Raw genomic sequence first — 16008 nt, 5'->3', positions numbered from 1 at the left:
CTAACCCTATTGAGAGTAGTTAATAGTTAATCAGGCAGCCAGTTCTTCATGCAGGTCATCTCTGCATGAGTGCTAGAAATTTCACAACTAGAGGTATCCTTTTCAGAAGCCACTTAAAGGCAAATACATGGAGGAGGACATTTTTCCCAAAGACATTCCTTCATAATGCTTCTCACTTTCCAGGGAATGTGGTTAGTGAAACCAGTTAACCCATTTTAACAACTGCTTTTGAGCGGTACATTAGAAACAAATACCTTAATAGCCATCTGTTTGATTTTGAAATACAAACATTCTTAATATTTTCAGAAGTGCAGAGAAGAGTGCACCCTCATTGCGCAACATAGTAAATTTTCATTTATTATGGCTATGAATTAGAATATTTGTTTTTTTTTCCCTCACTGAGTCCTGACTCAGAATGTATCTTTTTCTGTCTGCTGTATTTGGGATTCCAATTTGTAATGTGATTTGGAACAAAAAAAAACAAAACCAACACCAAACAAAAAATGACAAAACCTTTAGCAGGAGTCTCTGTAAAAAGCATGGAATTAGCAGTGGGACAGAAGTGTTGGAAATGGGTGTAGCAGAACTCTTGAAACAACCTGTTGCCCTAGACTTGCATGGATGACCTGCCTGTATAATTTCTCCCTTCCTTGCTTAGCTGCACCCCCTTTAGAATAACCAGGTTTTGTCAGAGGTGTGCTTTCTATAAGCTGCTGAACTAAGACAAACTAGCCGGTTTTGAACATGCAGGGTCAGTGTCCTACTGTGATCTTCCTGTACACATTTCAGTAATCTATAATATAATATATATGTTTTTCTTCCTCATACTATAGGGGAGGCAGCTACGCTGAGTAGCACACTGAGGTCCGTAAGAAAATGGGAGCAAGGGAAAACTGAATTAAGAAGGGATGTGAATAAGATGGGTTTCTGCAGTTAGAGTGTGTTGTGTCAGCAGTCAGGTTTGGTTCTGGCGGTAAAAACAAAGCAGCACAACGCTGTGTATTGTGTACAAGCAACAGTATACTTTGTACAAAGTACATCTAAGTTGATGATTTCTTTAGTGTGTAGGTTAAATGTGAAGTAAAAATGTATTTTGAGTATGTTACAGTTTTTTAAAAAAATGTATCTACTGCTTAGATATACACACTTTAGGGTGAAAATACTGACCTCTACTTGAAATGCCATTTTAAAAACAAATTATGTAAGAAAAGTTAGAAATATACAACCTGTGATTTATGGCAAAATTTCTCTAAAAAAGCTTTTCATCCCTACATCATTCTTTTTTGACAGTTTAAAATAAGGGCATGGGACATGGATTTTCTCAGCTCTGGATTGCTTACCAGTTAAATCATTTTATGGTTTGGCCCTCATCTGTAAAACAACCTTAAATGTCAAATCCATTTTATTAGATTGCAGTTTTGTGAGAGGGACTTCTCCTCTTCATAGTCTGCAGAATCATTGAACTGTTGCAGGTTTTCCTGTATCTTCGTCATCAAAATGAGATTGACTGAAATGTATTCTGAAGGGATTTTTTTTTAATTGAAGATTTTTTTATTAATATTTATGAGTGTTCATTTTTCATTCGTAAATAATGTGGTAGACCCTTTCAAGGAAAACTTACATGTTTATCATAAAAGGTGCAGTAGCTCTATCAAGCTTTCCCAGATCTTCACACAGTAGTTACTAGTGATATATTATTATATGGAATATTATCAGAGATCTGTCATATGTGCATACCACTTTAAAGGATACAATTTTGAAGTTAGCCTGTCTAATCCTATTTCTTCCCACTTCGGAATCTTAATTAGAAGGAGATAAAAACCATCATTTGACTAAATTATTGTCTTGAATCTGTAGCAAAAGGTATAATCCGCAATTGGGCCAATTAGTGTACCCCATAGTTAGCTATGCTGAGGCAGGAAACTTGATTAGATCTGACACCAGCCTAGTTCCCACTGTTGTTTTGCCAGGTATGATGGTCAGACTTCAAAGGGCTTGAGGCATCAGCAGGGCAAGGTTTGGAGGCCAGCTTAGGTCCGGTCGTTAATCTCTCTGCTAAAACCACAGCAGCCCTCTCACAAAACAAGCTTACAGGACACAATCATGCGGTATTAAAGTTTGGGTTGAGTCATGCCAATTTGCCTTTGATTTTCTGATGATTGACTAAAAGATGGCTACATGACTAGACACATACTGAAAGTTTACTGATTAGATAAGTTCCCCAAATATTTGAAATATTTTTTGATTTCTCAGTTAAATGATATGACAGCCCATTCATCTTAATGAAACTTTTCAGCAGAATTGTTCTTGAAGTATTTTTTGCTTTGTTTGTAACTCTGAATGTAACTTTCCTCAGCAGTTGATAAATTGCACAGGCACATTAGCTTCATAGTTTTATTTGGTAGAACTTGGTCTTTGTTGTTCCAAAGCCTCCTGTATGAAAACTAAAGGAATCTGTGCCTAGGTTTGATTTTTTTTCACTCCTCAAAATTTCTAAGGAACTGTTGTTTGCCTTTGTTATTACGTATGTTTATGATTACTTGCAAAAAGAGAATTTCCTCTTAATTATTTTCCACCTTACTGTAGATTAAAGTGCTGTTCCAGGGCTGCGATTACATAAGTGTTCCTTTCTTTTTCAGTCTGATTTGTTGAAATATTGCAGTAACAGTGACATGTTTCCATTCTGAGAAGAGCCTAAGGCTGCTTTAGTATTATTCCAAATGATTGAAATTGCCATCTTGCTGACTTTCCCTTGGGCAGCTTAAGGCCTGTTTACTTTTGTATTTGTTTCACATGTTCCCTCTGAGTTTGGCTGGCAGGACATCATTACCTGGTTTGACAAGACATTTGGAGAAGATTCATATTTGATTAACTCCCTTTGTTACTGGCTGATCAACATTAACCTCTGAAATTAGGTATTTAAAGTTAAAACTTTTGATAAATTCATATAAATGTTTGCAAATAGGAAAATTTGTGAGTTTAATTCCCTAGTTTTGTTTTACTGCTAATTTTTAAAGTATTCTGGTAACAGTCAATTCGTAATAGTGAAGAAAATAAGCGTTTTCCTGCAAGTTTTATAGTACAGTTTGTCAAATAAATGCTTGTTGTGACTTTTATCAGAGAGCCAGAGGTAAGAGTACGAGCCAGATGATACGATTTTCTTTTTAATGGCTGTATAGCACCTGTGCAAACCAGAATAGAAATCTTAAAAAAACAGCTCAATTTGAAACCAAGTGTCATATGCTATATAAAGAATTGCCACACAGCAAAAATAAGTAAGTTTCCAGAGCTTAATGTTTGAGCTCAAAAGATTCTTTTCTGAGAGGTGTTTCCTGATAGGAGAAGTAAGTCAGAATGAGAGGAGTCCTGTGGCAAGCAAGTTGTTGGTTTCTCAGTGGCAGGCAGATTCAATATGGTACTATGGAGCACTCTGCAGTGCATTTTTGCCAGTGGTAATTGCCAGAGTAAAAGGTTATGTCTTTGGAAGGAAACATAATCACAAAACTCAGCAATTAGGTCTGTACAGAATTAAAGTAAATGTATGATTCCAAAGGCATTAAAATAAAGTCCTTTCTTCATCTGTCAAAAAAGACTATAAGAAAATTAATGATTGCCAAAATATTTTTAATATTTAATTGCAACTCCAGACATTCATGTGTATGCTGTGTCCAGCACTGGTATCTGGATGGAGGCTTAAAACTCTTTTTTGTAAGATAGTGAATTTGGCCATTAAAACCAGGAAATATCTTAGGTAGCTTCCACCTGAATTCTCTGTTTTTCTCTTTTGGGTTTTTTTAATACCAGTTGTACTGTAATAAATTTTAAAGAAGAAGTGCAGTTAGCCACTGCTGTACATTATTTACCAAAAGAGGTGGTAAGACCAAGTCCGAACTGATGTCTTCAGTGCTTCAGTGTGGTATTAGCATCACACAGTTTGGTCCTAAGAGACTCAGGAGATGGTGGTGTCAGTGAGTGCCAGAACTGTGCTCCTGGAACATTTTGTAGTTATTCATTAAACGCATCAAGAACAGATACAAACATAATGGTTCAGGGTTATTCATGAGCTGTTTCTTCTGGAGCAATAAATCAACCCAATCATCAGTACATATGGGATCAGCATATATTTAAAATACAGAGGTTGTTATGGCATGTATGTGTATCAGTGAGACTAGAAAGCGCCTTTTGTACCTCTAATAGCATCACTTCTTATAGGCTTCTTCCAACAAAATTTGAAGCAGCTTTCATTAATGACACCCCCTAACGCTGACTGTATTTCACTGATGTTTATAAAATTGAGCAATTTTATAAATAAACAAACACATTTGAGTTAATCAACTATTTTAGGCACTATTTTAACAAAAAGAATCTGTGAGCCAGTGATCTGACAAAAGGCAAAACATTGGTTTGTTATAAATTTCAGTAAGGTAATAGTTCTTTAGCAATTGGAAATGAATTCTTGTTTGCTGAGATAACGTTCACGCATTGTAACACCAATGCTGGTATACGCTACGTGATACGTATTGTAATATTGGGAGCTCAGTCAATGTACTTTGGTAGATAAATCGTGGCATTACAAGACTTGACCCCATGTTAGGGCCTTACAACCTCAGAATGGAATCTGCTTTTACCAAGCCAGAGGGTAACACAGTTGTGACTGCCCCACTGCCCAGTGTCTGGAGCATAAGTGAAACTTTACAGTTTTTCCTGATTGAAATGTGAGACATAACTTTTCTTTAGGGTAGCAGAAAGTGTATTTCTTTAATTTTCTAGTGTAATAAAATCCTTGGGGTCTCTCATCCCACGTGCTTGAGAACACAAGTACCCTTGGAGCTTACGTGGAAAACTTCTCTTTCTCCTCAGCCTGCCTTGAGCAGATAGCATCGTACCTGGGGCAGACTGTAGTATTGGATGCTCCACTTCAGCTCAGGGACTCAAATGTAGAGAACTCTGCACATAAAACTGAACTTTCTAACAGAGAGTGGTAAAACATTGTAATAAAATTCAGATTAAATTTAAGCCAGTCAAACCACTGTTACATTGATTTTTGCTGGCCTTTTTCCCTATGATATTAATAAAGAAATTACCACTGTTTTATTTAAACATAGTTCAAAAGATACTAATTAGAACACAATAAAATTTTCTCAATCTAAAATTAGTAATACTGCAAAAAGGTACTTCTGCAAACTATAATATCATAATTCCAAGCTCAATTTTGCATTATTTCATCTAGTAGCCAGTTCAGGTTCTTTACCTGGTATGGTGTACTTCACTGAATTGTTTTGTCAGATGCTGTCAAGCCAACCTACCATTGTTAAAGAAAATCAAACTAAATCATTTTGGCATGAGCCTTGCAGGAATAAGGCACAGAATATGAAGGGTTTGATGAAATCAAGGATTTTATTTCAATATTGTAAAAGGCTGCCTGTCAAAAATATATTACATTCTTTCAAACACTTTTGAATAAATAAATGTGTTTAAAATTGTGACAGTACAATTTAGATAAAGTTTTGGGAGATTATTTTTAGATTGTAAGAACTTGAGGTAAAACAGTACTCGGAGTGCTCATAGTTAGAAAAAAACCTTGAATATTTATGGTACATAGAACTGAAGTCAAGTGATAAGTTTTATGTGGTGTATGGAATTTCATTCAACTTGTATATTGTGAACATGTGGACAAATTTACTTTGAAAATAATCACCTTATTGTGTAATACAGAATAATGTAGACTAAATTATTTTAATGTTCTGAAGATGAATATGGGAAGGTACTGTTAACTTTTAGATTGCATACAAAGAGTTGTAGTATCCTGAAGTTTATTTCATAATTAATTTTGATTTATGGGTTGTTTGACATTCTACAAGTGTAACATGAGGGTTCCATTCTAAACATTAAAACTTAAAATACAGCGCATCTGCAGTTCGTTGTCAGTAAACAGAAGTCATATATATTTTTATTAAAACAAATAATTACGTTGTTTAGAAATATTTATACCATAATGGTGTTTTTGCAATGGAAGAACAGGCAACAAAACCATTAATGCAATTAAAGGTCACTGGTACATATTGTAATGGACTGCTCATTTACAGGATCTATGTTAAGGGTCAGTGCTGCAGCATGAAATGAATTGGCCCTGTTCAGTCTGTAAATGAATGGGTCAAGTTATCTTTTATTTGCCTGGAAAATAAAGTAGTTAGAATATTCCTACTTTCTTAGTATTAGAGGACAGGTAGGCTAAAGAGATCATTCATTAAAATGTTGGTTGGTAAAGATTAAAAAACTCTTTATCTACAAGGTATATATTTCTCACTAAAGTAGTAGTGCTCTATAAATATAAGTTCGATACTGATGCCGAGTGTTTAAGAAGCAGAAAGAATTAAGCACTATACGCATAGTTCTCAGCTGGAGCTGAATGCCACCTCTATTAACTGTTTTTTAAAATACCAAGTTTTAATAAAAATAGGATATTTCATAGTTGTATGATGTTCTCACTTTACAAAGAATAACAAATTTAATGATGCCGTTACATGTTATGTCGGTGTGCTAAACATAAGGAGGACATGGAGCTGGTGGAGCAAGTCCAGAGGGCCACGAGGATGATCAGGGAGCTGGAGCACCTCCCGTACAAAGACAGGCTGAGAAAGCTGAGGCTGTTCAGCCTGGGGAAGAGAAGGCTGCATGGAGACCTCATAGCAGCCTTCCAGTATCTAAAGGGTGCCTACAGAGATGGTGGAGACGGACTCTTCACTAGGGACTGTAGTGATAGGACAAAGGGTGATGTGTTCAAACTTAAACAGGGAAAATTTAGGTTAGATAAAAGGAAGAAGTTCTTTACTATGAGGGTGGTGAGGCGCTGGAATGGGTTGCCCAGGGAAGTTGTGAATGCTTCATCCCTGGCAGTGTTCAGGGCCAGGTTGGACAGTCTTGGGTGAGATGGTTTAGTGTGAGGTGTCCTTGCCCATGGCAGGGGGGTTGGAACTTGATGATCTTAAAATCCTCTCCAACCCTAACTATTCTATGATTCTGTTATTCTACACAGTAGAACAGATCTCTAAATTTTGTACATCTACATTAATGCAGGAAAATAAAAATTTAAGCTTATAGGAAGTCAGATTTTCTCAAGCACCAGTTTACATCATATCTGAACCTTATTGAAATACATCTAAGTAGTAGTTCAGGGCTGTTACTGAAAAGAATGAGAAGAGGATGAATTTACATCTCTGCGTGGTAGATGCATATCCATCTGGATCATCTCATCTCAGTACTGTTTGTTATGCTTTTGATTATTGATCTTTGGGCAGAAAATGATTCAAAGTACTCTGTAAAGTAGGAAACTGTAAGGTAGCCCCATCTAAGACTTGGAAAGGATTAAAATGTCATTTTGTAGGTCAACAGAGCAAAGTTGCGAAATGTTTGCTATGACTAGTAGCATGCATAATCAAACAAATTCCAAACTGTTTTTTTGTAATCTTGCAAATTCAAGATTAATGCTTAACATTTCCAGTCTTATGAAAATATTAGTGATTTTGGATGAACATAATCTGTAAGAAACCACTCATTTATGGTTTCTTTAAATTCTTCACCTCTAAAAAAACTTTTTCATGCCATTTTTCTCATCTCTTTGTTTTACTGATTCACAAAGGATATTACCCTTTACTGAACTTTTAATATACAGGAACATTTTATTGAGAGCAAACTAGTCTTACTATTCTTAGTCTGAAAGACTTAACAAAAGTGCTGAAATGAGACAGGGGGAGAAAAATAGACTACAAAGTACTGCAAGTGAAGAAAAAATGTTCTGTAACTGTTGTGCAAACACAACTTTCTGCTTTGGCCAAATTATGAGGTATTATTTGTGACTGAATTCCAGAATACATTTTATTTCTTTATTCTTGGCTGAGAGGATTGTGCAAAAAGTAGATTGTCATAAGCAAAATGGCTGAGGAGTATGGTGCCTAGGGCATAAACAGACTTAGATTTTGGTCATGCCATCTTTATTGCTCTCTATCTCACAGCTGTTTTAGTTGCTTGTTATTGATTTTATTTTTCTTTTATTTTTCTTGGTTGTATTACGTCTGGTTTTCAAAGGAATCTGTTGTTATGCATAATGCAGTTTTAAAATTTTTCATTGCATATTAAAAACCAGTAGCTTTTCAAATATCAAGTGAGACTGTCCCCAGGAAGATTATTTATTGCAGTTCAAGAGGTATTTCTGGCCAGCTTACTGTTAACACAGTATTAACACCCTTCAGAATAACATCTTGAATTTGAATGGGATTACCAAGTTGCAGTTCAGCTCCCTCTTTCCTCATTCCTTCTGAAGAATGTGAGTGGTAACTGTATAGAGTGCAATAACCAAAGCTTTGTATTGATACCCAAAAGTACATAAATAAAGTGAATTTGTGTGCCAGTGTATACCAGCCATTGACTGCTTGACTTTCAGAAAACAGCTGGCAGCACTCGCTAATTCATTTTAAATGGCTCAGATATTTAAGGTTTGAGAAACCCATAGTTTTTAGCTTATGAAAATACTGTCTGTAGGCTCTTCATCTTCTTTCATCCTACTTCAAGTCTGTTATAGCAAAAATCACTGAAGAATTTTCAGTTAGAGATTCATTAAATTCATATGTTTACAAATCAGTTATGAAATAGACTTACCTTTTCTTCATACTAAATCACTAACCTTTGGGCAGTGTGCCTGCTTGAGTCATGTTTGAAAGTAAAAGCGGAAAACCTTGACGTGAGAGTGATGAGGCACTAGCACAGATTGCCCAGAGAACCTGTGGTTGCCCCATCCCTGGCAGTGTTCAAGGCCAGGTTGGACGGGGCTTGGAGCAACCTGGTCTAGTGGAAGGTGTCCTTGCCTGTGGCAGGGGGTGAGAACTGGATGAGCTTTAAGGTCCCTTCCAACCAAAACTAGTCTGGGATTCTATGGAAAAAAAAAAAAAAAAAACCAAACAAAAAAGTTCATCATTTTTAAGTAGGATGTGAGAATGGCTGTTCAACAGAAATCAGTTTTGCCTTACATTCAAAATGGTGCTTGCCCTTCTTAATATAACATAATTGTTTAATATTTGAAGTTTTAAAATCTTCAGTAATCTTTGCTAAGGAGCTGTACATTCACTTGTTTTGAAAAAAATAGGCTCTGTGTGAACTAAAAAGTTTTCAGGTCGACGGCTTCCCCATGGTAGCTGAGTCTTTAAGGAAACTTCTGAATGATTTAATACAATATTCACCACTTTTTATTTTAAATCTCATTTATCATATAAAGAGGAAATGAGTAAGCTAAGGAAGACCTTGTTCTGGTTTTAGTATTTTTGGCTTAAAGACATAGGTGTCCGGAATTGGTAGTGCTGACTTGCAGATTGAGAGTAGGATCCAAGTAGGCTATGGTGAAGCTACGCTCTTGGGACTGGCCAAGGAAAGTCTCCTTGTAGATATAGCCACAGCTTGTACTCATCCTGACATACAGTATGTGATGTATAGAATAAACACATCCCTCAGCTGCTTGAGCAACTATATATCACTAACTGAGCAGCATTTTATTTTCAGCTCTTTATGATGTGGTGTTATCCCTTGATTTCATCTCTTCTCTCATTGATTTATTAGGAATTTGGTAATGTGTTGCTTAATCAATAAATACTGCAGTCTCTTCAGGCAGTTATGTCTCAGGTGCGTAATCTAAAGCCCCTGAGGCAACACCATATACTTCTTAATCAGTACTTCTAACCTTTTGGTACAAGACTTTGTAATTCTGTGTGGATTACAGGTTTCCTATGCTGCCTCAAATGACCTTTCACAAACCTTTTGCTACCAGAGAGTAGGTTTGACAAGAGTTATATGAGGTTTTGCTCTATAATACAGAGGGAAATGATTCTCCCAGGATGTTTATTAAGAGATAAGAACCAGTATTTCATTTGTAATTCTTGTTGCTGTTAAAATAAGGAATTAATAAGAAGAAAATCCAGTATTTGTGTTTAGATCTGATCCTCAACAGTAGCATAGCCATGGGCTGTTTGTACTTGGTCTACATCATCTAGACTAAAAATAGCCTTCCTGTCATTTTATTGGCAGAGTTTTAGCTACTCCTTTAACTCTGTTTAAAAAATAGATAGAAAGACAGCATGAATATTGAATGTGTGCAGATATTCCAGCGAGTAACTAAAAGGAGATTCCTGATGCTTAGAAGGGCTGTATACTTAAATGGAATTCACATTTTGCTTAAGAGGCATTCTGCAAACTATTATTATCCTTAAATGTATTAGGTCAAGTTTTTTTGTGTGTATGTGTCATTAAAGTATCTACATTCAAATATCTAGGCATAAACATATTTTATGTTTTATTTTATTTTATTTTAGCTTTATTTTATTAGTGTCCTGCTTATGTTTTTTTCTTTTTAGGTTTTCTTTACGTTTTGATAAGAACTTACAATGAGGTATTTAATTTCTCAGCAGTTAAATAAAAAGCCACATTATTTCTAATTTTTCTTTTCATCAAGTGAGGTTTTGCAGAGTAAGAAGACAAATCACTATTGCCTGCTAAAATCTTGAGCAATAATCTGAAACTTCTGGTAGTTTTATGTTTTGTTTTTTTGAAAACCTGTGGAAACAGCAAAGGAAGAACTGGCTTGTGCTTGTTCTGTCCTAAGAAAACATGGGCAAATTTAAGAATTTTCAGGGCCACAGCTGCAGTATGGAAGAGACACAATTTTGATATGGACTTGCATCTGTGTTGTCTTTTTTTTCCTGATCTGAAACGGGTGTTCTGGCTTTGGAAAAGCAATGGGAATTAGATTCAGGTTACTGAAAAGCCTCTAAACCTACAAAGGAAAATTTTGCTGTGTTTGTAAGGTAGAAGGGTTACTGAAAGCATTTTGAGAGTAGATTACTTATATCCTCATGTAAGAAGCACTTTTTCCTTCTGTAGTCTGAACTAAAAATTATACACATGCATGGTGTGTTCTGCTTTTCCTTCTCCTTTCTTGTTCATCCACGCCATGGTGTGGATTTGTATCCTTTATGACATTATTCTGCACATTCGGTGTAGAAGTTATCTGTGCTCACACAAACATCTGTAATACCTTCTTGCAGCACATGCTTGCTTTGTATTGTTTTTTGTTTCTCTAGTTTGTGTTTTGAAATTACATTGTTACTTTGCAAAGTTTACCATTTATTGAAGGTGCAGTAAGAGCAGACATATTTGAAAGCAAGGTACATTAACTGCTGCTTTTATGGAAGATAGTTAATGTTGTTACAAACAACATTATGAAGAAGAGCAATCAGCATTGCAGTTTTTACATTAGCACATCTGAAGGGAATAATTGCGATCTGTTACAAGTGCATAAATAGCATTGACATGGGGGGGTATAATTTTCCAGAACTCATAAGCAAAACAGAGTATTTACTGGAGACAATTAGGCATAAGTAGTGTATTGTTATATGCACAATCTAGACAACTGGTAAGAATATCTATAAATAAAGCAGAATTTGTACAAAGCCAGGAACAGTCTGTAGCAATAATTTTTACTGACAGAAGTATCACTATTTATACCAAGTGTTTAGTGAATTAATATTCAAACTATTTTATGAGTGGTTTTTAAGCTTTTTTTTCCCCGAAAAGAACTATAGTTCCATACAAAATTATGCTCCTAAAAGATTTACTGTTCTCAGCATAATAAAAATATTATAAAATTACCTCCTATCTTAAAAAATTGAACCAGCTATTCTTGTTTCAAGTTTCATCTAATATATTGTTCCATATGGTCATATGATAAACACATTATTCCTTGAACAGGAACTAAGAGTAAAGCTGCCAGGAAGGGGTTTTATTGTCAGAGTAGTTCCCGCCTCATGTTTTGTAAGAGATTTCATGGTCCCATTGTAAAGAGTGGATGATTTAAAACGTGTTCCCAAGATAAACTTTCCCATTGTCATTAATGAGGATGGATAATACTGAGTGACAAGTGCATTAGGAATGACACAGAAAGAGCTGTTAGATTTGTCAGAGTGTATCACTTCAGGCAATGAAACTTGAGGACATTCTCTTTTAGCAAATTTTTGCTATTTATTAGAGAAACAAGGATTGTGATTGCTCACACAGGTGGATTTTATTATTTCGTTCATTAAATATTTAGGTACCTTTGAAAAGGTAACGGTGATAAATATGACCATTATGCTCCACTGTAAGGGGTGCCAAGGATTGCTTTGCTTACAAACAATTCAGCAAAACTCATATACCTTGTAATTGTTTTAAAAATGTTTATTTGGTGGTTAACTTTTAGTTTGCAATATTGTTACAGAACAGGAATATTTGAGGTTATATAATAAGTGTGAGGAACTGTCATACTGAAGCTTCTGGGATGAAAAAGCTTAAAATTAGGACACTATACATGTAATATACATTGACTTAAAAAATTGTATTTCTCCATAGAGAAAGACTTTTTAAATATTTATCCCTGGATAATTAATAATGTATGACTTTTTCTGGTGTTTAAAATCTTTCCAAACTACAACATGCCTATCAATTTCTATTTTGAACACGCAATTGGTCACTTTTTCGCCTTGATTCATCTTGCCTGGCTGCCAACCAAATTTTGCCTTTGTGCACCTTCTTGACACTAATAATGACTGAGTTTCTGTTCGTTTGCGTGCAGGATTTCCCAAGCGGCAGTTTCGGGCTGGGATAAACTATCTATCATGATTGCGTACAACTAATCTGCCTCAACCAAACCACCCAATGATTGAAATTGCATTTGACAATTCACCTCTCCTTGGCGTGCCTGAGGTGAACATAGCTACAGACCATCCCCGGAAGGGCATAGCAGCTCCTCCATATGTTGGGGAGGATCCTTTTATTTGTGTCAAGAGACTTTTAGCAAAGCATGTATAGACAGAGAGGATTTTTTTTCTTGGACTCCCTTTTTTTCAGCTGCATAGCTGCTGCTTTCTCCTAACCAAAGCATTTTGGGTTTGTGAAGCATCTTCTGATTTTTAATTTAGAACTGTTAAAGTCTTTCTCTGAGACAAACCCTTGCAATATTGGATGGATGTATAGGAGGTAAAAAATTCCAGAGGTATCTAAAATGTCATGTATTGTTTGTTAGAAGGTTATGTTATTAATAGATCAGCAGCGATAGTCGAACTTAAGACAAGATGCCTGTTACTGTGTTGACCTTTACCAAAGCTTACACCTGCTTGGAGCATTTTGGTAATACACCTAAGAAAGAATGACAAAGCAAAAACTGCTTCTGTTCTTGTAATCTTGAAATCTTGTAATTTTTTTCCAAATTGTAAATTTATTCATATTGTGTATGCTTACTGGATTGAAAAGCTGTCTGTCAGCTTTCTGTGTCTGACAGTCACATTGTCCTTTCAAATAAGTACTGTCCATTCCTGTTGATGGAAAGGGCAGTTTCAGTGGTGCGCTCATGAAGGCTTGACTGTCAGCCTAATTTTCTGACACATCAAGTCATAGTCCTCTCCATTCTTAAAACTGAAATACATTTTTTCAGTCTTTTTCATTCAGCAGATTAAGTCCAAGCTGAATTAATAATAATTTTGAAATGCTTGACAACTGAATGTGGTACATGTATCTATTTTAGTTGTGGGGAGGAAGCTAAGTAATATGAGTATCATGCTTCCTGTAGTGTTTCCTAACAAGTCCAGAAGAATCAGGACCCTTTTGAATATATAAATCTTAGTAACCAGCTGCACTGAAGGCAAGGAAGAATAACTCAGCTAAACAGCCATGCTCTGTTCACTTGGTATAGTAGCAGTATGCTAAATCTACCCCTAACTTAGGTCCTGCTTTCCATATTTACTCATTTATTATAATTAATTTTGTTCTCAACTTTTTTTTTTCTTTGAGCATATTCTGTATCACAGCACAGTGCCCTGTGCAACTGTTGCTATGTCTAAACCAGCTCTCATGGGTACAAGCAGCGATATTGCCATGTTAGACCTGGTTGCCAAAGCACAGAGCACCCACTTAACCACAGCTGTTTGTGTCCTATTGCCTCAACATTTCTTGTTCTTTGCAGTAATTATTTGGTTGGTAAATGATTCAGAACTTTTTTTTTCTTCTTTCCCTTGGTATTAACCATGACTTCTTAAAAAACTACTTCTTAAATTTTCAGTCTGGCTTTCAGATTTTCTTGTGTATTCTTTGCTGTGTGACATCAAAGCTTTATGCTAGGAGTTGACATAATGTTCTTTCTCATACATAATAGTTCTTAGTTCTTTTGCACATCAGAAGAAAACATTGTCATAAAAAAATCAGATCTTTCTCAGGCCTCTGCTATCAAATATTAACTAGCTATGCTGTTTTTACAGACTATAAAAAAATATTAAACAGGTTTGGAGATGGCAGAGGAGTTCCATCCTGTTACCGCTGCAGCACCAAAGAAGTTACAGGAGTGTGATTTGGATGGTTAGGGTCTGAAAATTCATTCAACAGTTTGAAAAATGAAAAGTTCACATCCTGCTATTCATATTAAAGTAAGGATTGGTGGTAGTTAGAGAGCTGTTCTTCAGTCTTGCATAAAAGGATTCTGACGTTGGTTATCAATAGATTCCTAAAACGTATATATGTGATTGTCTTCATCTGTTCCTCTGTGTTAGTCTGAGGCCGTTAGTCACTTCTCAATGCTTAGATTTTCTTTTTTGGTTCCAATATTCCAATTTTGATTTCTTAAATAGTTTCTCTGTGACAGTTCCCTGTCTGTCTAGAAGCGTATGTGACAGATCCTTTCTGGGAGTACTGAGTGGCAGTGACTGAGAAGACAGATTGCTGGTTTTATAATGTGCAGTTTTATATGACTATGGTTTTGACTTCTGGTATATTCAGTCGTATTTATTACCCAAGAATGATTTGTGACTTATGACTTCAATGAAAATGCTAGATTAGTAATATATTCAATACATGGTAACTGGAGCAACTGCACTTTTGGGCCTAAATTTATTGACCGCTTCCTGATTCTTAACAATTAGTCTTAAAATGAAGAATTTTTAATAAATATATGTATTAACCTGATAACTTTGTTATCTGCACCAGTTTTGTTTGTAAATCAATCACAGTGTGCTCATGTGTGCTGATGACTTAGCCTGGTATAGTCACCAAAAATCTGAATTTGAAAATATTGAATAAATTAGATTGGTAGCATTATAAGCATGATTTCCTGTCAGTTATTATTTCCTATCACTCCGTATATTTTTCAGTTTTACGTAGTTTGGTAAACATAGTTATGTAGTACGGTTGTTTCATGTATCATATTAGATATTCAAGAAAGATGGCCACTGTAAAAAAAAAGGGGAAGCTGCCCAAAATGAGAAATATTAAAGTTCTGTGAGTATTCGTGCATCCTAAGTCACTACAGCAGTTGTGAGAGCAGTGACGCTCCTCGTAAGAACTCTTCAAGACATTAAAACATCATAAACAGCAGATAAGGATGATGCATATCTAGTCTATAATTCAGGGGAAGGCTTTCTTATCAATTTCCATATCTACACACTGTGGTGATTCAGAACAGCTTTGTTATTGTAGAAGCAAGAAGAGATCATTGCAATGCCCTTGTATTACAGAAGCATAATTTTAAAATCTACTTGAAATTAAATTATTGCTCTCAGAGACTGAAGATAGACTTTTAAATGCCTACTTCAAAAAATAGTAATTTTTATAAAAGAGAATATGTAATTCTCTCTATCATGTTGATAAAACTTCACATCCTCTGAAAAGTACTTCATGGACCACACAGAGTTGCGACTCCTGAGATACAACAGATGTTAGGAAAGTGTCAAGTCGGACTTTGCATTGACTAAAGGCCGTATGTCAAAAACCTCATTTTAGGATTTGGGGATTTTTGCAGGCAGTGAGAGCTATTTACACAAAACTGTACTGCAGAGACTGCTGATTTGTGAAACTGAGCATTTGTGTGCTGTTTGCATTTGTGCAAATGGAATCAATAGATGTATGAACATCTATCTGGTTGATATGTCTATAAAGCTCATACCCATT

At 35.6% G+C, this 16008-nt stretch overlaps 1 protein-coding gene across 7 annotated transcripts in view; it reads left to right on the top strand.

Moving 5' to 3' along the window:
- Positions 1 to 16008, top strand: part of ELP4 (elongator acetyltransferase complex subunit 4) — a 138388-nt gene that overhangs the window by 60880 nt on the left and 61500 nt on the right. Inside the window, exon 10 of one of the 7 annotated variants that reach the window (XM_057411002.1) lies at positions 2640 to 3056. The exons of the other annotated variants lie outside the window; for them this stretch is intronic. Within the exon in view, the coding sequence (XP_057266985.1) occupies positions 2640 to 2687 (48 nt within the window). The 3' untranslated portion in view covers positions 2688 to 3056. Of the gene's footprint in view, positions 1 to 2639; positions 3057 to 16008 lie in introns of those variants that run through there. 7 annotated transcript variants of the gene reach the window in all.

Source organism: Pezoporus wallicus, unplaced genomic scaffold (assembly GCF_028554395.1).
Source record: "Pezoporus wallicus isolate ANWC-B61680 ecotype Strahan unplaced genomic scaffold, APGP_CSIRO_Pwel_v1 contig_5958, whole genome shotgun sequence".
Taxonomy (NCBI): domain Eukaryota; kingdom Metazoa; phylum Chordata; class Aves; order Psittaciformes; family Psittacidae; genus Pezoporus; species Pezoporus wallicus.
Note: the sequence above shows the minus strand (reverse complement) of the source record. Positions and strands in the feature narration are given on the sequence as shown.